This window comes from Salmo salar, chromosome ssa11 (assembly GCF_905237065.1).
Source record: "Salmo salar chromosome ssa11, Ssal_v3.1, whole genome shotgun sequence".
Lineage (NCBI taxonomy): Eukaryota > Metazoa > Chordata > Actinopteri > Salmoniformes > Salmonidae > Salmo > Salmo salar.
In genome coordinates, this window is record NC_059452.1 from 109,245,832 (window position 1) to 109,273,715 (window position 27,884).

Consider the following 27,884-nt stretch of genomic DNA (forward strand, 5'->3'; position numbering starts at 1 on the left):
AAGATAGGGAGAATGGTTTCAGAGGTTGAGGGTGTGGTAGAGGAACTGTATAGGTGGGAGAGGGTGTCAGGCTTCACATTCTTTGACCCTGGGCGGTAGGAAATGGTGAAGTTGAATCTGGTGAACAGGAGGGCCCACCGAGCCTGCCTGGAGTTGAGGCGCTTGGCTGTACGGAGATATTCCAGGTTTTTATGGTCGGTCCAGACCAGGAATGGCTGTTCTGCTCCTTCCAGCCAGTGCCTCCACTCTTCCAATGCCATCTTCACCGCCAGGAGTTCTCGGGTTGCCAACATCGTAGTTCCTTTCAGCAGGATTGAGACGATGGGACAGGAAGGCACAGGGATGAAGCTTCTGGTCCTGGGCAGATCGCTGGGACAGGATGGCCCCCCACTCCAACATCTGAAGCATCCACTTCCACCACAAATTGACGCGAGGGGTCCGGATGGATGAGGATGGGTGCTGTTGTGAACCGATGCTTCAGGTCCACAAAAGCTTTGTCGACAGCTGGGGACCATTTGAACGGTACCTTGGGGGAGGTGAATGCCGAGACGGGGGGGCTGCCAGGGTGCTGTAACCCGAATGAAACAGCGGTAGAAGTTTGCAAAACCAAGACACCGTTGCAACTGTACCCTGGACGTTGGTTGAGGCCGATCCACCGCTGCTTTCACTTTTCCAGGATCCATCTGAACATTGCCCTCAGCGATGACATATCCTGAGGCTGAGTGGGAATACCAAGCTCCGAAGCTATCGTGGCATCCGTACGATTTTCATCAGCCCCGGAGTCAATGAGTACTCGATAAGAGACTTAGATTGGTCTCCAAACAACACAAGAGCAAAAAAAGGGTGTGCGGGTAATGGGAATTAGGGAACTCCCAGTCTGACTCACCATAGTACTGGTACCCACTAAAGACAAGGGTTTCCTAATAGGGCAGGTAGCTATAAAATGTCCTGCCCCTCCACAGTACAGACAACAGTTATTATTCATCCTCCGTGAGCGCTCCCAAACTGATAGCCTAGTTCTTCACAACTACATAGGCTCAGGAGTATCCAACTCACCCGTCGTAGATCCACGAGTGACTTCGACTCCTCTCGGAAGAGCTGCCTTCGGAAACTTCCGGATTCCATAGGAGGTGAACGCGGCATATCGGGATTTTCTAAAAACTTTTCTCATCTCTGCCATGAATTCCTCCAAATGACCGCAAATGGCAGATTGTTGTTCCTAAACTGCAGTAGCCCAGGAGAGCGCCCTTTCCGACATTAGAGTAATTATATACGTCATCTTCGATCGGCCTGAAGAAAACCAAGATGGCTGTAGCTCAAAAATAAGCGAGCACTGAGAAAGAAAACCCCGGCAGGTACCAGGATTCCCCGAATATCACTCCGGAGGAGGTAAGAGGGGTTCTCAGGGAGTCGGGATAGGCTGTACAAACTCACCACAGATAGGGGGAAAATTACTGGGTGATTGGGGTTTTTCAGAGGTGGCAGACAACCTCTGAGCTAACTCCCTGATTTGCTCCATAATAGCCTTTAACCCATGGTCGTGGCGTTCCGTCAAGGAACTGAGCCCTTCCAAAAGGCCCTGTAGGAACTCCTGATGTCTCCCAATGGTGGCTCCCTGCTGGGAGAAAGAGTGGCGGAGCTGGTCCAAGTCTGCTGGATCTGTCAGGGCCAGTTCGTACTATCAAGGCACAAGGCGAGACCCAGATACGGGAGGCAGATGGTTGGAGTTTACGATATTTAATAAATCCAAAGGGTATAGGCAAGAGAATGGTCGTGGACAGGCAAAAGGTCATAACCAGATCAGAGTCCAGGAGGTACAGAGTGGCAGGCAGGCTCGAGGTCAAGGCAGGCAGAATAGTCAGGCAGGCGGGTACAGAGTCCAGAACAGGCAAGGGTCAAACCCGGGAGGACTAGAAAAAGGAGAAAAGGCAAAGCAGGAAAACGGGAAAATCGCTGGTAGGCTTGAACATACAAGACAAACTGGCACAGAGAGACAGGAAACACAGGGATAAATACACTGGGGAATACAAGCGACACCCGGAGGGGGTGGAGACAATAACGAGGACAGGTGACATAGATCAGGGTGTGACATAATCATATAGAACACATACTGTAGGATTATTTCCTATTGCAACGTCTAACCACAGACCCATTTATAGGGAAACAGAAAAACAAGCGACCTTCGTTTCACAGATTTCACAGATAAAAGGGGAAACCTTACTAGCCTATTTTTGCTATCTTTGCAACAGGACTTTCAGACCTGTCAAAGTAGTACACAAATAATTGACAAAAAACAGTGACAAACAATATTTCTTAAGGGTGGGTCTCTCAATAAACAGTTTGGAACCCAAAGCCTCTCCAAACACATTACACAAACTGGAACCAACTTCCAGTGGTGGAAAAGTACCCAATTTTCATACTTGAGTAAAAGTATAGATACCTTAATAGAAAATTACTCAAGTAAAAGTGAAAGTCAGCCAGTAAAATATTACTTCAGTAAAAGTCTAAAAGTATTTGGTTTTAAATATACTTAAGTCTCAAAAGTAAAAGTATAAATATTTTCAAATTCCTTAAATTAAGCAAACCAGACAGCATCATTTACTAGTTTTTTAATTTGTTTTATTTACAGATAGCCAGGGGCATGCTCCAACACTCAGAAAAAAATTACAAATGAAGCCTGTGTCTAGTGAGTCCGCCAGAACAGAGGCAGTAGGCTTGACCAGGGATGTTATTTTGATAAGTGTGTGAATTAGACAATTTTCCTGTCCTGCTAAGCACTCAAAATGTACTTTTGGGTGTCAGGGAAAATGTATGGAGTAAAAAGTACAACATTTTCTTTAGGAATGTAGTGAAGTAAACGTTGTAAAAAATATAAAAGAAAGTGAACTAAGTACAGATACCCCAAAAAACTACTTAAGTAGTCCTTTCAAGTATTTTTACTTAAGTACTTTACACCACTGCCAACTTAGTTATTACACTCAACCATACCACCAAGGTAGCATGGTGCTAAAAAAAAATAAAAAAATGATACCAAACAGTCAATCGAATGCATGGAACCTTCAGGTGTAAAACCTCAACTAAAGTTGTAGTTAGTGATGGGACAATTGATACTGGAGCTCCAATGCAGTTTTCAAAGCACTACTGGTTTGACATAAGGTACCGATCATAGAATTAAGGTAGCATTATGACGTGTTTCACGCGCTTTGTTTCGTGTTGCAAAATGAGAGATCCCATTGATTTCGCTGTTGTACCTGTGGCTTCCTTCGATGCAAATCTGCTTTCACACACCGACCTCTGCTGGACACCTTAATTACCAATTTAGTTAGATTTGTTCCGGGTTTATAGCACCTGAACGGTAGCTCTGTAGGTAGGGTCAGGGGATGCCAAACACTGGCATTGGCACAATATTGAATCCTGGCAACAACAAAACCAACAACCAAAAAATCTGTGAAACCACAATATTTCCCCATTGTTGTTCAAATAAATCGTTTTATTTAGTGTAGCCTATTACAATATTTTGTCTTCAGCATAATAATACCACGGATTTTTTAAATAAATAGTGAACCTGGAGGCAAAATGGGTAAGGAGGATTTTATCAACTGACACATGTCCACTGCGCCAGGAAATGTTGACGGATGCAATGGGGGGGAAAGTCTATATAAACATCAAACATGCTGATATTTATCCCTGACCAGCAGATGTCCCGAATGCGCCCTGTGTTAAAATGGTATGTTAAAAGATAACCGTTTTTCGGGAAACAATTTGGTGAAAGCCAAAGGGTTCGGAAAGCCGTGATTTCCCATCACTAGTGTTATTGTTATTCCTGGTAAGACAGCTCTGCGCATCTGCTCTTTTCTTTACACCTCTCCGAAATATGTACAAGGATACTTTTACACTTTTCTGCCTATGCTCCCCTAATTAGTATCCATAGGGAAACACTGAAGAAAACTATAGTTCTTACACTGTCACCCTATTATCAGTACATTTCGTTAATAGATACAATGAATACAGTCAGTGGATACTTAGTCAACTGAATAATTGTATCCGTTATTATAATTTCTCCAGCACAGGCCGGGCCTACTACAACTATTCTATTGTCTGTGTCCGCTGGAGCGCACACGGAATCAGTTCACTTGTGCGAAAGAACAGGGTTTGGTTCCAATCCACAACCACAAGTCTGAACTTTTATCCCAAAGTTATTCACAGTCATAAAAGGACTGTATAGGCAAAGGCAGAATGGTAAAGATTCCCATCCGAGCCAGCCATCACTGTGGTAAAGTCACATTATCCGCCAGTCTTTTTTTTCTTCAAATAAACCAGATATCACTAGAGTAGGAACTAAAACGAATTAGCTAGGAACTGAAAATGGAATGGAATGAATAATTCGGGGGAAGTTTGTAACAGTCGGAACAGCGTCGACCAATCAGATAGCGCTGAGGGTCTGCCGGTCCGAGGTGGGGCGTGGTCGCGGTCCACCGCCAAATTCAAACGCATAAAGACGAAGTTCCCGTTGACAACTGTTGTTAAGAGGTTTCTTCAGGAGACACGGAGAGGCAACAACCAACTTTACAAGGTAGATATTAGCGAATATAAAAGTACTTCATTGTGTAATAATAAATTAGTTTTACAGCGAAAGTTAGCCTATTCACCTCTTTCAATGGACGATTTAGCTGTAAAAAATAAAAACGTTTTTTTTTTAAAGCATGCACTCAGATAGTTTACGTTAGCTAGCTAATAATGTTAACTTTGTCTGCTTGCTAACTAGCTAATCCGAAGCTGCTATTTATATATATATATATATATATATATATATATATATATATATATATATATATATATATATATATTTTTATTGAACTAGGAAAGTCAGTTAAGAACAAGGTTAGCGAATTCAAAAGTAGAACAAAGTATCTAGCTAGTTAACGTAAGATGGCTACATTTTGTTTATATGGTTATTGGGATGTTAACTAGTATGTCAAATTACTACAATAGGTAACGTTAGCTAACTGGGTACTGTAATATATAGTAACGTTAGCTAACTGGGTACTGTAATATATAGTAACGTTAGCTAACTGGGTACTGTAATATATTGTAACGTTAGCTAACTGGGTACTGTAATATATAGTAACGTTAGCTAACTGGGTACTGTAATATATTGTGTAACGTTAGCTAACTGGGTACTGTAATATATTGTAACGTTAGCTAACTGGGTACTGTAATATATTGTAACGTTAGCTAACTGGGTACTGTAATATATTGTTGGGTCAAGCCGACAAAAGGCAGCATAACCGGGCGGCTGTGAACGGCATGACGAATTGTAAACTAAGCAAGAATGAGTTGACTCTTTTCAGAGACAAAACGCTTAAATAAGGTATGGCTCCACCAGATACTGGGGGGGGGCGAATTTCAGTAACCGAATCGCATCGGTGAACGAGCCGTTTATTTGGCTCCCCGGGTTGCATACTGCTACTACTGTAATCCCTCACTGCAGGGGAACAATAGGAAGTGAGGAGAGACTTTTTCTGCCTCACACATTTTTGCAGTGCGTTTTATTTTAATTTTTTTTGCAGGACAGTAATTTGGTCAGGTAGAAATGTATTTGAATTCACATGTTACGATCTGACACCATGGCAGGCAACTTTGTAGTCTTTCCATTGTTACGTCACCGGGCGAAAGCTGGGAGGGAAAAGCCACTTACTGAAGTGTAACAGTAATCTGTGCCGCTCAGTCATTTTGTCAACAAGGCAACATGGTGCATCGTCCAGAAAAATACATATATTTTCCATAAAATGTTCCAAAAAATTATTTTTTTAACTCGTTTTCCTTGGGGATACAGATTTGCATGTGAAAACACAGAATCCTACTCATTACTCCACATGCTCCTACAGCACGAGCCGACATCTCTGTGGGCTTTGAACCGGGCACCTGGCTCGTTCCCTGGAGTCAGCCAAATTCCCAAACTAATGTAGTCACACCTACATGGACACCCGGGCGAGATGAATCGAACTCCCTCATTGGCAATAAGCGGACAGTTCGGTTAACTCTTCAAGTCCAAATCTATCATACTTTGACCTGAACGATTACATGTTGACTGACATCATTGTGCAACATTCGTAAACTCTGCTCGTCCTCTTTCAGCTGGAACAAAGTGGATTTGGAAAATATTTTTTTTAGCCAAAGTTTCGTTTTCAGGGATGGGTTTTATTTGAATGGTACCACCCACCAGCATGGCATTGTTTATTAATCAGAAACACCAGCAAAGTTCGCGCGTAGTGACTGAGTTTAGTGTGTGTGTGTGTGTGTGTGTGTGTGTGTGTGTGTGTGTGTGTGTGTGTGTGTGTGTGTGTATTTTCCTGGAACAGTTTTAATTTATAAAAGTCTTTGTATCTCAATCATTGTCTGTGGTTAATCTACATTCTATCTAAATAATAATTATTCAAATCTAAAAGTAACTTTTATATTTCCAACTATGTAAAAATGGCCTACATAAAACCAACACAAAACATTGCATCCTGCAGGTAGAAAAATACCCTGATGAAAATAAATATCCTATAAGTCACATTGGCTATTCAGGGCCTTTATGCAACAAACTTGAAACATTTAATAAAATATTCTGGACCCTCAGTGTCCCAAGCCAGTGAGCTTGGGACAGACACAGCTGTAGGCTATTTGTGCAAAAGGGATAAGAAGTAATCAGGTATTTTACGTTTCCACTGGATCAGAACATTACATTTCTTCCATTAATGCCGAGTGGTTATCGAAAGGGAACTACCTGCCGCCCCTCCACTCTAACCACTAGGCTACCTGCCGCCCCTCCGCTCTAACCACTAGGCTACCTGCCCCCCCTCCACTCTAACCACTAGGCTACCTGCCGCCCCTCCACTCTAACCACTAGGCTACCTGCCGCCCCTCCACTCCACTCTAACCACTAGGCTTCCTGCCGCCCCTCCACTCCACTCTAACCACTGGGCTACCTGCCTCCCCTCCACTCTAACCACTAGGCTACCTGCCGCCCCTCCACTCTAACCACTAGGCTACCTGCCTCCCCTCCACTCTAACCACTAGGCTACCTGCCGCCCCTCCACTCTAACCACTAGGCTACCTGCCGCCCCTCCACTCTAACCACTAGGCTACCTGCCGCCCCTCCACTCTAACCAGGCTACCTGCCGCCCCTCCACTCTAACCACTAGGCTACCTGCCGCCCCTCCACTCTAACCACTAGGCTACCTGCCGCCCCTCCACTCTAACCACTAGGCTACCTGCCGCCCCTCCACTCTAACCACTAGGCTACCTGCCGCCCCTCCACTCTAACCACTAGGCTACCTGCCGCCCCTCCACTCTAACCACTAGGCTACCTGCCGCCCCTCCACTCTAACCACTAGGCTACCTGCCGCCCCTCCACTCTAACCACTAGGCTACCTGCCTCCCCTCCACTCTAACCACTAGGCTACCTGCCGCCCCTCCACTCTAACCACTAGGCTACCTGCCGCCCCTCCACTCTAACCACTAGGCTACCTGCCTCCCCTCCACTCTAACCACTAGGCTACCTGCCGCCCCTCCACTCTAACCACTAGGCTACCTGCCGCCCCTCCACTCTAACCACTAGGCTACCTGCCGCCCCTCCACTCTAACCACTAGGCTACCTGCCGCCCCTCCACTCTAACCACTAGACTACCTGCCTCCCCTCCACTCTAACCACTAGGCTACCTGCCGCCCCCTCCACTCTAACCACTAGGCTACCTGCCGCCCCTACACTCTAACCACTAGGCTACCTGCCTCCCCTCCACTCTAACCACTAGGCTACCTGCATACCGTAGTCCTACTGTAATTTTGTAAGTTTCTCCATACAGTCAAGATTGGATAGTAAGAAGAGCCAACAACTTAATCATCTTTTGTAATGAGGGGCAACTGCACTTAACTGACCTTCATGTCTTAAAGTAATGATGGACTGTTCGTTTCTCTTTGCCTATTTGAGCTGTTCTTGCCATAATATGGACTTGATCTTTTACCAAATAGGACTATCTTCTGTATACCAACCCTACCTTGTCACAAAACCAATTGATTGGCTCAAACGCATTAAGAAGAAGAAAATAATCCACAAATGAACTTAACAAGGCACACCTGTTAATTACAATGCATTCCAGGTGACTACCTCATGAAGCTGGTTGAGAGAATGCCAAGAGTGTGCAAAGCTATCATTAAGGCAAAGGCTGGCTACTTTGAAAAATCAAAAATATATTTGGCTTTGTTTAACACTTAAAAAAAAAAAAATATATATATATATATTACAGGTGACTACTTGAAATGAGCGCGACATCAAAACTATATATCTATTATTTTGGTTACTACATGGTTCCATATGTTATTTCATAGTTTTGATGTCGCGCTCATTTCAGTTGAGACTCTAAAATACCATCAGCTGAATGTTTCCCAAACGGTGCTTTCGAGTTCACTCCAAAACCACCGTTTTTTCCCCCCCAGACGTGTTAAGTGACCTCAGTCATTACCGTGCAATCTGTTGTGCAGAACTTCATCCCACAATGGAAAGACGGGCACCAGTTTTATTATGTGCTTATTTTTTACATTTCGAGGCGAGTTGTTTTTTTGTTCTACATTTCTATCTGAACGCTCTACAATGTTGTGCGTGTGCGTATACTGCTGAACACAGTCCTGATCTCTTTCCTCCCTGATTGGTCAGCTTCAGCATGTCGTCGTCGGTGATGAGTGGCGTGGCGGTGTGGAGGGCTCACAGTGTTCTGGAGGAGTCGGACGGGGGCGAGTCCAGCTCCCCTGAGGCCCCTCCTCCCGACCGCTTCAGGAAGCTACGCTCCTCTTCCTCTCTCAACTCCCTCCGCATGTCTCTGAAGAAGAGGCTTCCGCTGCGTTCCGTACAGGTAAGAGGCTGAATCAAGCTGCACACGGCCCCAATGGCTACCTAATATAGTTCACTACTTTTGACCAGAGTCATTTGGGATACACAGAAAGACCTCATCTTAGATAACATCTCCTGCCATTGGGCCCTTAAGCAAAGCAACTAACTCTTACAACTGCTCTCTTTCCAGAGTCTCTGTGTACACTGAGTTTACAAAACATTAAGAATACCTTCCTAATGTTGCGTTGCCCTCAGAACAGCCTCAGTTTGTCAGGGCATGGACTCTAAAGCGTTTCCACAAGGATGCTGGTCTATGTTGACTCCAATGCTTCCCTCAGTCGTGTCAAGTTGGCTGGATGTCTTTTGGGTAGTGGACCAATCTTGATCCACACAGAAAACTGTTGCGATAAACCCAGCAGCGTTGTAGTTCTTGACACAAACCGGTGCGCTTGACACCTACTACCATACCCCCCCCCTTCAAAGGCACTGAAGTCTTTTGTCTTGCCCCATTCACCCTCTGAATGAAACACATACACAATCCATAACTCAAGGCTTCTTTGCCTTGTCTCCTCCCCCTTCATCTACACAGATTTTTTGAAGTGTATTTAACAAGTGACATCAACAAGGGATCATGGCCTTCACCTGGTTGGTATGTTCATGGAAAGAGCAGGTGTTCTTAATGTTTTATACACTGTGTGTGTGGCCGCTAAGATAATGGCCCAGTAAAGTGGTGCGTTTTTCCTCCAGACAAACTCCCTGCCAGACCCTGAGCTGACCCCTGACCCCACCTGGGAGAGTCTGCAGGCCAATCAGAAGAGCAGCGCTGTCTGCCAGCTCACACGCTGCGCGCGCAGCCACATCGGGGGAGTGTATCAGGTAGGAGACACTGACCGTAGTGATGCCTCTTGCTTTCTCATTAACCTGCACCGCAATTGCTAATAACCCATCCGCAACCTCCTGCCTTGATAATGTAAAAAAAATCTGAAGCCTGCATCTGACCCCAACCTGCTAATATAGAAAATGCTCTGTAGGCTACAGTCAGAGCCGGCGGAACCATTTTTGGACAGGGAGTACAGGATTTTTTTATATATATATATATATATATATAATTTTTTTTAACCTGATTTTTAGATATGTTTCTGCTTATAATTTCTGACATTTTAGTAGACTTTGTTAGTCAACTTGTCTCCTAATCAGATACATGTAGCTTCTCTTCAGTCATTATATGTTTGCCCTAAAAGACTCAATAAACCTTTTGCTCACCACAATTTCATAAATCAATAGAATGAATGCTTCCAGTTGACATCAATAAAGTTCTGTCATCTCTGCTTCTTTAGAGGAGTAATGATGTTTAGGGACCGGGGAGAAAATGCAATATTTAACTTTTTTTTTTTTTTTTTTTTTTTTTTTTTTTGTGTGTGCCAAACTTTCAAATGACATCATAATTTTGACCGGTTGGGGGGGAACAATTTAATCAATTTTGTAACGTAACAAAGGGGTCTGAATACTTTCAGAATGCACTGTAAGCGGACCTGGCTCTCGAAGACGGGCTATGCTCACTGAGTCAGTACATAGTCAAGGATTTTCTTAACTTGGGGTCAGTCACAGTGGTGCTGTGTTCTCTCTGTTTAGGTCCAGGTAGCATTCCAATTTTGTGTGTTTTTGGGGGGGGGGGGGGTTGATTTCTTTCCAGCGTGTCAAATAGTTTTACTTTCTCATAATGTGATTGGGTCTAAATGTGTTTCTGTCCTGGGGCTCTGTGGGGTGTGTTTGTGTTTCTCAACAGAGCCCCAGCACCAGCTGGTTGAGAGTACTCTTCTCCAGGTTCATCTCTCTGTAGGTGAGGGATTTGTAGTGGAATGTGGGGGCATCACTTCTCTTTTCTGGATGTTGATGACTAGCGGGTCTTAATTCTGCTCGGCATGTCTTGTTTGGGGTTTTGCGTTCTGCATGCAGTCTCAATTGGGTGTTTTGTCTCAGACCTCACAACCATAGAGCGCAATGTGTTCTTTAACTGATTTGAAGTATTTTTAGCCAGATCCTAATTAGGATGTTGAGTTTTATGTTCCTTTTGATGGCGTAGAAGGCCCTCCTTGCCTTGTCTCTCAGATCGTTCACAGCTTTGTGGAAGTTACCTGTGGCGCTGATGTTTAGGCCGAGGTATGTTTTGTATAGTTTGTTGTGTGTTCTAAGGCAACAGTGTCTAGATAGAATTTGTTGTCTTGGCTACTGGACCTTTTTGGAACACCATTTTTGTGTATATATACGATCACTACCACAGGGTTTGTATTTTGTCCTGTAGCTGATTCACTGTAATTGGGTTCTTTAATAGTTCATTCTACTTTTTATTTTTGTTGTAAATTGTCATGTATATGTTTTTGCTCTCGGTTCTTTCTAATGCGGCCGACAGGGTTGGAGAGGTGGTTGATCCATACATCTCCATGTTGGATAGATGGTGTTTTAGTGTTTTCTAATTTTCCCAGAAGTGATTTTGATTCTTCAATGATCTGTTTTCTGTCATGCTGGTCCTTATTTCTTCTTCTTAGTGTATTGTTTTAGTGTCCAGAGTGCAGACATGTCTCTCCCCCCCTCCAGGTCTGATTTTTTTTTGAAGGGGTGCTGTAGTGCTGGGCTGTTGTCTGGGTCTGTGCCTGACTGGAGTGGGTTTTTTTCACCTGCTGCTCCAGCTGCCTCTATCTGGGTGATTTTTATCCTTCATTTTCAGTGAGGGAGTAGTGTTCTGTGCTGGGGGGGGTTGACATTCTGCTTGGAGTTGTTTAAGGAAGAGATCTGATTCACTCAGGGTGGGGGGAGTCTTCACCAATGTTCCCTGAAAACATATATTTATTTTTTTTACCATGAAAGCAAATTTCAGTTCTGCTGAGTGCAAATTTGAATGTTGTAAAAATTCCAGCGAGCGATTACTGTGAACACCGAGGCTGTACCTTGCTTTAAGTTACGGTTTTAAGTGGCCAAGTAGGCTACTGTGGCTATTTGATCATAATGTCGGACTACCAGAGTGGCCTACCCTCAAAAACAATGGAGAAAATGCATCCTGTAACATTTTAACGTGGAAATAGCTGTTCTATCATTCAGCCTACAGTAGCAGCCAATGTGTGGTGTTCAATGTAGACCTACATTCCATGAGACTTGAAGAAAGCATGCAGAGCTCGACATTAACCTGTTAGGGACAGATGTTCTGCTAGCGGAACGCCTCACCAATATCCAGTGGTAGAGCGTGGTGCGAAATATAAATACCTCAAATGTATTAACTTCAATTCCTCAAACATATGACTATTTTACACCATTTTAAAGACAAGACTCTCGTTAATCTAACCCACATTGTCCGATTTCAAAAAGGCTTTACAGCGAAAGCAAAACATTAGATTATGTCAGGAGAGTACCCTGCCAAAAATAATCACACAGCCATTTTCAAAGCAAGCATATATGTCACAAAAACCAAAACCACAGCTAAATGCAGCACTAACCTTTGATGATCTTCATCAGATGACACTCCTAGGACATTGTTATACAATACATGCATGTTTTGTTCAATGAAGTTCATATTTATATCAAAAACCAGCTTTTTACATTAGCATGTGATGTTCAGAACTTGCATGCGACGTTGTATTCATTCAAAGACTGAAAGAAAAACATGGAGTCGTCTCGTGGACGCGCATCTCCAGTGTCATTGTTCCCTGCCTGACCACTCACAAACTCCTGCTGTTTTTCGCCCAGAGACTGCAGAGACGTCATTCCACTTTCTGGCGCCTTCTGAGAGCCAATGGAAGCCTTAGAAAATGTCACGTTACAGCAGATGCTGTATTTTTGATAGAGATGCCACAGAAGGAGAACAAATTGTCAGACAGGGCACTTCCTGTATGGAATCTTCTCAGGTTTTGGCCTGCCATATGAGTTATGTTATACTCAGACACCATTCAAACAGTTTTAGAAAACACTCTAAAGTTTCTATCCAAATCTAATAATTATATGCATATTCTAGTTTCTGGGCAGGAGTAGTAACCAGATTAAATCGGGTACATTTTTTTATCCGGCTGTGAAAATACTGCCCCCTATCCCAAACAGGTTAACCTGTTTATCCATCTGTCCTTCAAACAAGGAGGTGACTGAAAATGTGTTGTTTGATGAAAGAAATCACTTTAATAATGGTATGGGAATAATGCATTTTATTTTGTAAAGAGAAACAGACAAATGATGCTACCCTCTGTCTAAGGGCTACTTTGCTTATTCTAGCCTGTCTAAAAATACAACACTGCCCCTTTAAGACAAAAATAAATCTCTTTACCTGACAGTCTTTTCAATTATGTTTTGTGCTCTTGTAGGAAGCAATCCCTCCCCTATTGCTGACTAATCTTTTAACTGGGCTAATAACTCACTAACTATCAAATAATATGAACAAATGTACACAGGCGGCTTCATACAGCTCTCGCTTTGATCTCAAACCAAGCGTATCTACTCACGACCGCTCATGTTGTAAACACAGTCCAGTTCAAAGTGAATGGCAAAGATCCATATATGGCAAGGGTCTATTTGCATATAGGCCTACTGCAGCTCTGATTGGTTATGCTGCACCGGTCTGTGTAGAGCATGCAATAGAATCCTACTCCGATGTGTTCTGCCTACAACAAAATCTCTTGCATAGTTTGTTTTGTTTCGGCGTGTTGCATTGAAAGTGGCTAATATTTCGTTGATTCGATCACAATTTACACCGTAACAGGGAAAACTCTAGAAAGTTGAAATGAAGTTAAATCTGTGCTTCTCTTTTTGGACTGATATTTCATCTGTCCCTGGGAGCTGCAAGGCAGTCTCGGGTTACTGCACACCCACTCGCAGCTTAGAGGACATTAGTCTTAACCAAGAGTTTCTTCTGCTGCGCTCCCTCTTTTTGATTCTGTGAAAGTCCAGCTGAAACTGTTTGTGGTTGCCCAATAAAAACAAAATCCAAGTTTATCCAACTCTCTAAATCTATCTTTTTCTAAAAACAAAAACATGCTGAAAACTTCTGCTTGTGATCTCTTCTCTCTCTTTTCTCAGAGGCTTCAGAGGAACAGAGCAGTGGTACAGGATCAAGAGGAGTGTTTGGTGGCGACACCTGGCCAGGTGTGTGAGGGGGTAGAGAACAACGAGGGGGTTACCTCCCGTACACCTAGGCGCACCCCCGTCCGTTCCACCACACTCGTAGCCACAACAACCCCCAGACGCACCCCCAGAGCCACCGCGCCCAAACGCACCCCTGCCTCGGGCCGCGGGAGGAGGAGAACCCCAGGGCGAAGTCCTGAGGTGACGGGGGTGAAGAACGTGGGAGGGAGGAGGCAGCTGGTTCGGATGGCTGCACTACGAAGCCCCTTCGCATCTCCTCAGAGCCTCAAGCGGTGAGGACACACACGCACACACACGCACGCACGCGCACACATTCCCATACGTACACACACACACACACACACACACACGTACGAGCGACACGCACACATTCCCATACGTACACACACACACACACACACACACACACACCCCAATATGTACACACATACAGTACCAGTCAAACGTTTTGACACACTTATTCATTCCAGGGTTTCTTTATTTTTTTTTACTATTTTCTACATTGTAGAATAATAGTGAAGACATCAAAACTATGAAATAACACATTATGGAATCATGTAGTAACCAAAAAAGTGTTGAACAAATCAAAATATATTTTAGATTCTTCATAGTAGCCACCCTTTGCCTTGATGACAGCTTTGCACACTCTTGGCATTCTCTCAACCAGCTTCATGAGGTGTGTTGGGTCATTGTCCTGTTGAAAAACAAATGATAGTTCCACTAAGCCCAAACCAGATGGGATGGCGTATCGCTGCAGAATGCTGTGGTAGCCATGCTGCTTAAGTGTGCCTTGAATTCTAAATATATCACCAACAGTGTCACCAGCAAAGCACCCCCACACCATAACACCTCCTCCTCCTCCATGCTTCACGGTGGGAACCACACATGCAGAGATCGTCCGTTGACCCACACCTTGTCTCACAAAGACACGGCGGTTGGAACCAAAAATCTCTAATTTGGACTCCAGACCAAAGGACAAATTTCCACCAGTCTAATGTCCATTGCTCGTGTTTCTTGGCCCAAGCAAGTCTCTTCTTCTTATCGGTGTCCTTTAGCAGTGGTTTCTTTGCAGCAATTCAACCATGAAGGCCTGATTCACGCAGTCTCCTCTGAACAGTTGATGTTGAGATGTGTCTGTTACTAGAACTCTGAAGCATTTATTTGGGCTGCAATTTCTGAGACTGGTAACTCTAATGAACTTATCCTCTGCAGCAGAGGTAACTCTGGGTCTTCCTTTCCTGTGGCGGTCCTCATGAGAGCCTTTTTCATCATAGCACTTGATGTTTTTTGCGACTGCATTTGAAGAAACTTTCAAAGTTCTTGAAATGTTCTGTATTGATGGACCTTCATGTCTTAAAGTAATGATGGACTGTCGTTTCTCTTCGCTTATTTGAGCTGTTCTTGCCATAATATGGACTTGGTATTTTACCAAATAGGGTTATCTTCTGTATACCACCTCTACCTTGTCACAACACAACTGATTGGCTCAAACGCATTAAGGAAAGAAATTCCACAAATTAACTTTTAACAAGGCACACCTGTTAATTACAATGCATTCCAGGTGACTACCTCATGAAGCTGGTTGAGAGAATGCCAAGAGTGTGTAAAGCTGTCATCAAGGCAAAGGGTGGCTACTTGGAAGAATCTAATATTGATTTGTTTAACACTTTTTTTTTATTTGGTTACTACATGATTCCATATGTGTTATATCATAGTTTTAATGTCTCCACTATTATTCTACAATGTAGAAAATAGCAAAAATAAAGAAACCCTGGAATGAGTAGGAGTGTCCAAACTTTTGACTGGTACTTTACATCCACACTCTCGAACAATGTATACTGAATTGACCATGCCTTGAACGGAGTGGGTGTGATTTGACTGGTGTGTCCTGCTCTCTGATTTGGTCCTGTGATTGACAGGAAGTTTGGCCGGGACCTGGAGAGTGTGTCGAGCGGTCTCAGGAAGCTGAAACGTCTGTCCCACGCCTTTGACGATGTCATAGGGAGAGACGACCGGTGAAGAGAACACTTTAACATGTTCATACAGAGATCATCTGTTACGCAGTGTTTTACTCACTATATTTACACTAGCATCTATATAGGGCAATGAGGGGTAGTTTTGTTAGGCTGGGGAGCAGGACAGAGGAGTGTGTGTGTGAGAGGTTAGGCTGGGGAGCAGGACAGAGGAGTGTGTGTGTGGTGAGGTTAGGCTGGGGAGCAGGACAGAGGAGTATGTAGTGAGAGGTTAGGCTGGGGAGCAGGACAGAGTGTGTGGTGAGAGGTTAGGCTGGGGAGCAGGACAGAGGAGTATGTAGTGAGAGGTTAGGCTGGGGAGCAGGACAGAGGAGTGTGTAGTGAGAGGTTAGGCTGGGGAGAAGGACAGAGCCCTTGGCTACCATAACAGGAAGTAAATCTGGCTCCGATATGTGTTTTCCTGTTCTGGGGCCCTGAGGAGGGGCTCCTGTCTAACGGTCGCCTGCCCTAAAACCCTGCAGCTGCTCTTTCCTTCCCGCCCGCTCAGATTCAAATTGGGCTTGTGGTATGTGGATGAGTGAGGGAGGACTGGAAGGGGGGTGATGTGGGGGCGGTTGGAGAGGACGGGGGGGGGGTCAGCTCTACAGTTGGACTTGTTTAAGGAGGGGTGCTTAGGGCAGGAGGGGGTGTGTGTGAGACTACGCAGGCCAGTGAAATTTCTGCCCTGCTAGAGCTGCCTCTGGTCAACTGTAAGTGCTGTTATTGTGAAGTGGAAACTTCTAGGAGCTCACAGAATGCGAGAGCTGAACAATTCGCTATGACAGCCAATTAATATCTAGTTTAACTTTTGATTTCACCCCATTTTTACAGTTAAAAGGTTTTTATGGAGTGGTCTTCTCTGCTTCGGCCATGCAGTGCGTCTCACAAAAGGGATTTCTGTCCTCGTTATGAAATGAACTTTACCCTGTATTTCCTAAAAAAAATAAACATATACACTGATTTGTTTAAAGCAAAACTACCAAAACTATTGCTGATGGTGAACCTGAACAATCCGAATAGAAATCGGTTGTGTTTTCAGCAGGTATAGCCAGATGACTGGTCTACAGTAGCTGACCTGTTTGCTCTAGTGAAAACGCCATTTTCAACATCTCCATAGATAACAATAACATAGCAAATTGACATGGGTTGACACTCAACTAATAAAGGCGAATATCACGGCAGCCATTTTAGCATTTCAGCACTATCGTTCCACTATTACTGCAGATGCATTATGGATGTTTTCTGAAATGACAAAGCAAAATGCTATGTGTAGCACCCTTTTAAAAAAAAAAATTTTTTTTTTATTTAGAATGGAAATGAATGTTTGTGTATTGATTTTGTTCTCTAACCAAACCGTTTCAAAGTAAAAACGTATCGGAACCAATGTATCTAATTGTCTTGAAAAGGGAAATGAGTACATCCCTAATGAACACTGAACATTTTTGTAATTTCAGTAGAGATTTTGTTATGAACTGAGAATTAGATTTTTTTTATAAACATAAACAACTTTATCAGTGTCACATTTTTTTTTAATGAATTGTTTCAGATTTTAAGACTTGATCATATGTTGAAATTAGGTACAACAACTAAGTCAGACTTTATCGGTGAAAACCTACGAGTCTGTCTGTCTCTGCTTCCAGGGTCCAGTTATCTATTTGGATTTCGCCTATCAGATAGGATTAAATGCATAGAAATAGAATGGATAGAACATGTATCATTGACTTCAATAGGGACTCCCGTTCTGCATGTTATATTTCTTTGTATTTAATCCGATAACTGGGCAGCTGGGATTGTAAAGGTATCGCCCTGTCTGTTAACTCTTGTTTTTTTTCTTCCTGCAGCAGAACCTTCAACTACTCTCTAATCGCAGAGTAAATATGCAGGTAACTACATGTTTATCCTAGCTAACTGTCTCACCTAACACTCTGTTACTGAACTACTGCTGGTACTGGGCAGGGCCATCTGCTGCTGGCTGACTGGTTGGGAGAGTTGAACCTGGTGGCTGCATGACATTGCATGGTGCTGTCCATCTAAAAGATACTCAGACCAGTGGACTCTCATTCAGACACAACAACAGGCTGATACTCAGACCAGTGGGCTCCCATTCAGACACAACAACAGGCTGATACTCAGACCAGTGGGCTCCCATTCAGACACAACAACAGACTGATACTCAGACCAGTGGACTCCCATTCAGACACAACAACAGACTGATACTCAGACCAGTGGACTCCCATTCAGACACAACAACAGGCTGATACTCAGACCAGTGGGCTCCCATTCAGACACAACAACAACAGGCTGATACTCAGACCAGTGGACTCCCATTCAGACACAACAACAGACTGATACTCAGACCAGTGGGCTCCCATTCAGACACAACAACAGGCTGATACTCAGACCAGTGGGCTCCCATTCAGACACAACAACAACAGACTGATACTCAGACCAGTGGGCTCCCATTCAGACACAACAACAACAGACTGATACTCAGACCAGTGGACTCCCATTCAGACACAACAACAGACTGATACTCAGACCAGTGGACTCCCATTCAGACACAACAACAGACTGATACTCAGACCAGTGGACTCCCATTCAGACACAACAACAGACTGATACTCAGACCAGTGGACTCCCATTCAGACACAACAACAGGCTGATACTCAGACCAGTGGACTCCCATTCAGACACAACAACAGACTGATACTCAGACCAGTGGGCTCCCATTCAGACACAACAACAAGACTGATACTCAGACCAGTGGGCTCCCATTCAGACACAACAACAGGCTGATACTCAGACCAGTGGACTCCCATTCAGACACAACAACAGACTGATACTCAGACCAGTGGACTCCCATTCAGACACAACAACAGACTGATACTCAGACCAGTGGGCTCCCATTCAGACACAACAACAACAACAAGACTGATACTCAGACCAGTGGACTCCCATTCAGACACAACAACAGACTGATACTCAGACCAGTGGGCTCCCATTCAGACACAACAACAGACTGATACTCAGACCAGTGGGCTCCCATTCAGACACAACAACAGGCTGATACTCAGACCAGTGGGCTCCCATTCAGACACAACAACAGGCTGATACTCAGACCAGTGGGCTCCCATTCAGACACAACAACAGGCTGATACTCAGACCAGTGGGCTCCCATTCAGACACAACAACAACAGGCTGATACTCAGACCAGTGGACTCCCATTCAGACACAACAACAACAGGCTGATACTCAGACCAGTGGACTCCCATTCAGACACAACAACAGGCTGATACTCAGACCAGTGGGCTCCCATTCAGACACAACAACAGGCTGATACTCAGACCAGTGGGCTCCCATTCAGACACAACAACAGGCTGATACTCAGACCAGTGGGCTCCCATTCAGACACAACAACAGGCTGATACTCAGACCAGTGGACTCCCATTCAGACACAACAACAGGCTGATACTCAGACCAGTGGGCTCCCATTCAGACACAACAACAGACTGATACTCAGACCAGTGGACTCCCATTCAGACACAACAACAGACTGATACTCAGACCAGTGGGCTCCCATTCAGACACAACAACAAGACTGATACTCAGACCAGTGGGCTCCCATTCAGACACAACAACAACAACAAGACTGATACTCAGACCAGTGGGCTCCCATTCAGACACAACAACAACAACAAGACTGATACTCAGACCAGTGGACTCCCATTCAGACACAACAACAGACTGATACTCAGACCAGTGGGCTCCCATTCAGACACAACAACAGACTGATACTCAGACCAGTGGGCTCCCATTCAGACACAACAACAGGCTGATACTCAGACCAGTGGGCTCCCATTCAGACACAACAACAGGCTGATACTCAGACCAGTGGGCTCCCATTCAGACACAACAACAGGCTGATACTCAGACCAGTGGGCTCCCATTCAGACACAACAACAACAGGCTGATACTCAGACCAGTGGACTCCCATTCAGACACAACAACAACAGACTGATACTCAGACCAGTGGGCTCCCATTCAGACACAACAACAGGCTGATACTCAGACCAGTGGGCTCCCATTCAGACACAACAACAGGCTGATACTCAGACCAGTGGGCTCCCATTCAGACACAACAACAGACTGATACTCAGACCAGTGGGCTCCCATTCAGACACAACAACAGACTGATACTCAGACCAGTGGACTCCCATTCAGACACAACAACAGGCTGATACTCAGACCAGTGGGCTCCCATTCAGACACAACAACAGACTGATACTCAGACCAGTGGGCTCCCATTCAGACACAACAACAGACTGATACTCAGACCAGTGGACTCCCATTCAGACACAACAACAGACTGATACTCAGACCAGTGGGCTCCCATTCAGACACAACAACAGACTGATACTCAGACCAGTGGGCTCCCATTCAGACACAACAACAGACTGATACTCAGACCAGTGGACTCCCATTCAGACACAACAACAACAACAAGACTGATACTCAGACCAGTGGGCTCCCATTCAGACACAACAACAGGCTGATACTCAGACCAGTGGACTCCCATTCAGACACAACAACAAGACTGATACTCAGACCAGTGGGCTCCCATTCAGACACAACAACAACAGGCTGATACTCAGACCAGTGGACTCCCATTCAGACACAACAACAAGACTGATACTCAGACCAGTGGACTCCCATTCAGACACAACAACAACAGACTGATACTCAGACCAGTGGACTCCCATTCAGACACAACAACAGACTGATACTCAGACCAGTGGGCTCCCATTCAGACACAACAACAACAACAAGACTGATACTCAGACCAGTGGGCTCCCATTCAGACACAACAACAGGCTGATACTCAGACCAGTGGACTCCCATTCAGACACAACAACAAGACTGATACTCAGACCAGTGGGCTCCCATTCAGACACAACAACAGACTGATACTCAGACCAGTGGGCTCCCATTCAGACACAACAACAGACTGATACTCAGACCAGTGGGCTCCCATTCAGACACAACAACAAGACTGATACTCAGACACACAATAACTACCCAGATTATCAGATTATCTTGACAAAGCTTGAGTTCTGAGTTGTCAATCCTTCTCCAGAATTGCATGATTGTTTACACCCACTCTAAAAACATTGGATTGGTGCAAGAAAGAGTAGGGTTTCCTATAAAATAGAACGGGGACAGAATCATGGAATCCAGACATTTTAAAACCGAATTCAACAATATTCAAAAAAATCTATTGAATTTAGTAGAAAATACATGAATTTGTCCAAGTTAATCATATTCCTGCAACTTCCTGAAGAGGCGCAGGAATGTCCACTTAGCTGTTAGCGATGATGATGATAAGTCTTCTGGTAGATGGAAAGCCTTTCCCCAAATAAAACTAAATTAAATGTCAACTACAAATGCTGATATGATTATTTTCATCAATCCAGTGGCCATTTTGTTTTGAAAACTGTGGTGGGGGGAAAAAAATCCCTCACAAAACTCTGCAATCAGATGAGTGTTACAGAAACATTGCTAACCAAACAACTTGCTGGTGCACGCACACTAACTACACCCTAAAATCCAGATGTTTCCAAGACCTCCAAAATGGTCTCCTGATGTGGTTTAAGCATTGTGGACTTACAGGATCCAGTTTTGTTGTTTTTCTATAAAAAAAAAAATGTATAAAGTGCTTTTGAGAGTGAAAACCTGGGAAAACTAAATGTAGAAAATAGAATTTGTAGAGAAAATAAACTAAAACGGAATCAGGAAAAGATGTAAACTGTTTTTACGGCCCTACTGGAGGGAGGTTCCTCCATATTCCTGGGGAAAGAACAAGTAGACACTTCTAGAAGGGTAGAGAATTAGAACTCGTCCCTGGAGAAGTCAGGAACTCGGCCACAGCGGAGAGCAGTGAAGTGTCATGTCATCACGTCAGATAACTAAGAGCCTCTCATTGTAACCAGTGGACAGGCATGTGACGCTGACGTGAATGAATGGATGGCTCACATTGTTTAAATGACACACAGACTGCTGCTATCAACCAGACACACTGACTCTCCTTCTCTTTTCCCTCTCACCCCCTCCAGGTCCCGTGCAGCAGAGCGTTTTATGGAGGGAGGGTGGTGAGGAGGAGGTTGGACCCCAGCGGGATGCTGAGCTGCTCCTCTTTCACAGACGTCAGACGCCTCACACTCCTATCTGCTCGGTCTCACGTCAGAATTTAGACGTTGATCCATGTTTCTAAAACGTCAAATTGCTAATTTTTTTTTTTTTTAAAGATTGAGTTTAGGAATTTAACTCAAATTTTTTTAGATTTTAGGGTTAAGTTCAGGCTGGTTTCTCCCGACGTCCTCAGACATGGATGGACGTCGAATACTGACTTGTATCACGGATAACCTGGTTCACCTTGCGGTCCTCAAGCCACACATACCTTCCTGTTACAGTGTGTTGGTCTGAGGACTAGGTATCTTTACATATTCTATATGTACAGTTGCAGCCAAATATATTGGCGTCTTTGCAACTTCTCTTTAAATAATTCCCTATTTCTTCATCCTAAGTTGACATTTTTGAAATGAGTCTCCACACCTTTTTGTTATTAGTCAACATTGCAGAATGTTGTTGTTGCTGGAACTTGTTTTCAGTCTTTGGTCAAGATGACTGTCAACAAATGCTTCTTCTTTCCTCAATGAGCTGCACTATTCCACTGCCATTCTTCAGAAAACAACTGTTCTCGTTATTCAATGCCCTGAGCTCTTCCCCCCCCCCCAAGGTAATGGATGTGATTTAGATCTGGACTCTTCAGAACAGCCTTCACTGGCCAGAACAGCCTTCACTTCCCAGAACAGCCTTCACTTCCCAGAACAGCCTTCACTGGCCAGAACAGCCTTCACTGGCCAGAACAGCCTTCACTGGCCAGAACAGCCTTCACTGGCCAGAACAGCCTTCACTGGCCAGAACAGCCTTCACTGGCCAGAACAGCCTTCACTTCCCAGAACAGCCTTCACTGGCCAGAACAGCCTTCACTTCCCAGAACAGCCTTCACTGGCCAGAACAGCCTTCACTGGCCAGAACAGCCTTCACTGGCCAGAACAGCCTTCACTGGCCAGAACAGCCTTCACTTCCCAGAACAGCCTTCACTTGCCAGAACAGCCTTCACTGGCCAGAACAGCCTTCACTGGCCAGAACAGCCTTCACTGGCCAGAACAGCCTTCACTTCCCAGAACAGCCTTCACTGGCCAGAACAGTCCAGTGTTTTCTTCTTGAACCATTCCAGGGTGCTTCGGTGTGTTTTAGGGTTTGTTGTCCTACTGGAAGACCCACAACCTTCAACAGAGACTGTTTTTGTGGGGGTGGGGTGGGACACTTGGTTGAACCATTGCACTCGAAAATACTCTGATAATCTGCTCATTGCATGATTATTTTGTCTTGTTTGGGGGGGGTCCCAAATCAGGCTTTCTGGTGTCTCCTTCAGCAGTGGGGGTCTTCCTGGTGTTTACCAACAACCAAAACAAACCATTCAGATAATATAACACCCTCCCTACTATCAAAGATGGTGGCGGTTTGATAATGCTGTTGCTTTGCTGCCTTTAGTAATACTAATAATAATACAGGTCTTGGAACACGTGCAAGATATGAAATCAGCAGATTCTGGGTGTTTGGAGTCCAATGTTCAACCCAGTATCCAAAAAACTGGGTCGCCATTAAAGGTTGTGGGTCGTCCAGTAGGATAATGACCCCCAAACAGAGGTTCTGGAGAGCCCAGCGAAGAGTCCCCAAATTGACAGTAGAAAAAGTACGACCAAGCATATTTTTTTTTTGCTACAATAAATGTTTTGTCTGCGGTTATCTTGGTCAATAGTGCTGCGCGACCCAAGTACTAGCTCTGGGGTGCCAATAATTTTGTCGATGCCATTTTGTCTTTTAAGTTTACAATTATAATTTTAGAAAATGTAAAGTTTACAAAAATCAAATTGGTTCTGCAATGTTGACGATGTAATAAGGTGTGGTGACTAAAAGTTTCTCAAATTTCAACTTATTTGAGGAAATAGGGGACTTAAGAAAAGTGCCAACAGTACATGTGCGTATTGGTACATACTGGTTACTGTCTACCAGCCTGGGACCGTTTCAATACAGTACGTTCATGTCTATGTATTCTAGTCACCTTATGATGCCCTGCCCACTTGACCCAGTTCCTGATCCAACATGATGGTTTCCCTTATTCCAGCCCATTCACAAACAAGCAAAACATTGATAAATATAAATTACATTTATCACAAATATTCAATATTCTAATTAATAAAAGGAGCTGAAGGAGGGAAAACTCACAAATTGGATTTCCCTTGTTGACAGGCATCATAAGGTGAATACTTTAACAGAATGGGATTCGTTTCTATGCTTATAGATTCCATAATGTAACAGGTTTGTTTTATACATGATGGGATGTTAAGGTGAAACTAGATGACATTTCTTAACCGGTAGGATTCAGCCAAGAGCACACACACATTTTTTTTTTTAAATGTATTTTTTTTTTACTGCATAAATGACAGGGTAGCCTACTCTGCTGCCACTGACGAACAGATCAACAAAAACCGATGTCTGATCCATATAATTGGCCTATGAAAACAGGAGACACTAATACAATGGAGGAGGACGTTTTATTGTCCAAAAACAAACACAAGTGTCACTGATCCGATGATAAAGACTGAATATGCAAACACCCCGTGTGGGGACATGGCCGACGTTCTCTGCTGGGGCCGGTAAGACAGGCTACTGTTCGTTCGATTAAGTTAACAATTTTGATTAGCAAAAATACAGATTGGACCCTTCTCGTAATATCTTTACAGCAATATCCATTTGCTTTCTAAACAGTTTTTTTTCCCCCGGATTGTATCTTTAAATATTGCGATTATGCATGGCTGGGTCTCTCTGCTTTTCACTGACAGTCGCAACTCAACAGTCATCTATTGGTATTGCAGCAGCCGCTGCCCAAATTGCGGGCCTTTCCGACTGTAGTCTATGCGATTTTTAAAACAATCCACAGGTTACAATAAGCTAATGATCCTCTGTTGCCCAATCATGCTTTCTGGTGTAGTAGCCTATTTTGAATGATTTTATTCATTTATGTATAGTCATGAGTAAGCTAATTAGGCTGTATACTTTTGGCAATTTTTAATTCAATTTATTTTAGGGAAATCTTAGCTTCCCCTACCTAGCCTTATGGACATGATGCCTATGCCTTTTTTTAACGTGGCATAAACACAACCAGTTATGTTGTTTTTTCCTACTCCTTCCTGTGGGCTATCCCTACTCCTTCCTGTAGGCTATCCCTACTCCTTCCTGTAGGCTACCCTACTCCTTCCTGTAGGCTATCCCTACTCCTTCCTGTAGGCTATCCCTACTCCTTCCTGTAGGCTATCCCTACTCCTTCCTGTAGGCTACCCTACTCCTTCCTGTAGGCTACCCTACTCCTTCCTGTAGGCTACCCCTACTCCTTCCTGTAGGCTATCCCTACTCCTTCCTGTAGGCTATCCCTACTCCTTCCTGTAGGCTATCCCTACTCCTTCCTGTAGGCTATCCCTACTCCTTCCTGTAGGCTACCCTACTCCTTCCTGTGGGCTATCCCTACTCCTTCCTGTGGGCTATCCCTACTCCTTCCTGTGGGCTATCCCTACTCCTTCCTGTGGGCTATCCCTACTCCTTCCTGTAGGCTATCCCTACTCCTTCCTGTGGGCTATCCCTACTCCTTCCTGTGGGCTATCCCTACTCCTTCCTGTAGGCTATCCCTACTCCTTCCTGTAGGCTATCCCTACTCCTTCCTGTAGGCTATCCCTACTCCTTCCTGTAGGCTATCCCTACTCCTTCCTGTAGGCTATCCCTACTCCTTCCTGTAGGCTATCCCTACTCCTTCCTGTAGGCTATCCCTACTCCTTCCTGTAGGCTACCCGCGCTCATCCATCCACTTACAAAATAATTTCAGCATCCCAACCCCCAACAGTGCATCCGCAATTTGATGAATGGAAAGATACATCTGTTACAAAAACACCTCCGTAGAGATTGAAATGATGTCCTGTGATCGTCATTAGGAGCAGTACACTTGTAGTTTGAATTGATGTATCCACTGTTGTCCTCGGGTCTCCGCGCCTCTGTCGCCGCCATGACAAAATGTAAATTTTCTCCTCGAACTACAACGCGGAGGACACACCATCCGGTTTCCCTAATTGTTCATGCGGCTGATGTGCACTACTGTTCCATAATGGTGTGATAGGCTGTAGTTTGTTTGGGGCATGTTGTATTAATTGTGATAGGTTCGCTCTACCGGACCATACCGCCTTACTTTCGTCCCTGGGTAAAGCTGACATTCACTGAGAGTCTAGGGCCACTGTTATTCTAATGGGAAAGAGGGGGGTTACCTAAACAGTTGTACAACTGAAATGTGTCCTTTGAAATTTAACCCAAACCCCCTCCTGAATCAGAGAGAGGTGCGAAGGGTTGTCTTAATCCACATTCAAGTCTTCGGCGTCAGGGGACTAATGATAACATGTTATTCAGATGTTGGGAATCCATGTGGTTTTATACATGTTATGAATCGATGTTTACATATCAGGAGTGATATCTGAGAGTCTCCTGTCGCCATGGGGACTAAACTGACGAGACGAGAGTCACCAGTCTTGTAACAGCACATTGCAATACATCCCGGGTTACACTTGTGTTGCAGTAATTCACATTTACCCGACAGACGGCATCAAAGTGCCATTTTTACACCCATAACACAAACCTTCCAAAAATGCTTATTCTTATTTACAATGATGGACAAATACCAAATGTTACACTAATATTCTATGAACACTAATATGTTTAGAGCAATGGCTACCTGTCGTTCAGGGCAGGTTTGCCTTGCCTGTTTTTGCATGTTATTTTGGCATTAATACGTGTCACATATCAGTTTGCAAAAAAATGTAGAAAAATATATATCGAGTTAATAAAGCTACAAACAAACAAACATGGTCTTTTGTGTTTTCTTGAGTAAAGCAGCTCCAAAATGCAGGTGTTTCAGCCTAGATCAGCCTTTCTGTGGTGGTGGTGGTGGGGCAAGCCAGCAGCAAATACAGAGCGTTGCGTCGTTATTGGCTCAGTGTTCAGTCACTCATGGGGACACTACGTCACCGCCAAGTCTAAGGGTAGAGAAAGACAATTCTATCCCCTTGGGTGCTGCCATAGCGTTACATTAGAAGTGCCCATCCAAGAAGGCTCAAGGTCATTGGCCACAGATAAAATGACGTCAAATCGCGTTATATGTACAGTAGCTTTGGACTGATCATGTCAACATCATACTTTCAAAATCTTAGCTAGCAGTCATCATCATGAATCAAGTTGACAATATACTGGCAAGTCCTTGTCAAATGAGAAATTCTAGATTTAACGTATCGGTGCAAACATCACACAAGTTGGAAATCCCAAATTCAACAATGATTGGTTTGGAAGGAATCAGTGACAGTGGCTGACTGCAAGCATTGCAAAGCAATCACTAGCCTGCTACTCAGTGGAGTGGCTGTGTGGTCCCAAATCTGGGATTAAGGTGCTCTTTTCCACGTTTAAAATGATAAACATTCAACATTGGCCATGCTGTCATTGAAGCGTGATTTGATTTGTGCCCCGTTCAAAACAACTGTTACCTCAGAACTGCGAAAACTGACTTCAGTGAGTTCAAGGCAACTGGAAAGTCGGGAATTATATATACAGTGAGGGGGAAAAAGTATTTGATCCCCTGCTGATTTTGTACGTTTGCCCACTGACAAAGAAATGATCTGTCTATCATTTTAATGGTAGGTTTATTTGAACAGTGAGAGACAGAATAA

General features: G+C 44.2%; 1 protein-coding gene across 2 annotated transcripts; it reads left to right on the plus strand.

Moving 5' to 3' along the window:
- The first annotated feature begins 4,464 nt into the window (after positions 1-4,464).
- Positions 4,465-27,028, plus strand: LOC106563936 (uncharacterized). 2 transcript variants are annotated; one of them, XM_014129889.2, is made up of 7 exons: positions 4,465-4,573; positions 8,699-8,894; positions 9,620-9,748; positions 13,928-14,265; positions 15,913-16,008; positions 17,847-17,888; positions 22,116-27,028. In XM_014129889.2, the coding sequence occupies exons 2-6, from the start codon at positions 8,706-8,708 to the stop codon at positions 17,878-17,880; spliced, it is 786 nt and encodes a 261-aa protein (XP_013985364.2). In that variant the 5' UTR covers positions 4,465-4,573; positions 8,699-8,705; the 3' UTR covers positions 17,881-17,888; positions 22,116-27,028. The 2 variants fall into 2 exon arrangements, with proteins under 2 accessions (XP_013985364.2, XP_013985365.2); XM_014129890.2 differs by having other exon boundaries at positions 17,850-17,888.
- The last annotated feature ends 856 nt before the right edge of the window (positions 27,029-27,884 follow it).

Bases quoted from the DNA above. Each gene is read 5' to 3' on its own strand.
- LOC106563936 (XM_014129889.2), top strand. From the start codon at position 8,706: ATGTCGTCGTCGGTGATGAGTGGCGTGGCGGTGTGGAGGGCTCACAGT. The intron at 9,749-13,927 runs GTAGGAGACACT...CTCTTTTCTCAG, and splicing joins ACATCGGGGGAGTGTATCAG to AGGCTTCAGAGGAACAGAGC. The intron at 14,266-15,912 runs GTGAGGACACAC...TGTGATTGACAG, and splicing joins TCTCCTCAGAGCCTCAAGCG to GAAGTTTGGCCGGGACCTGG.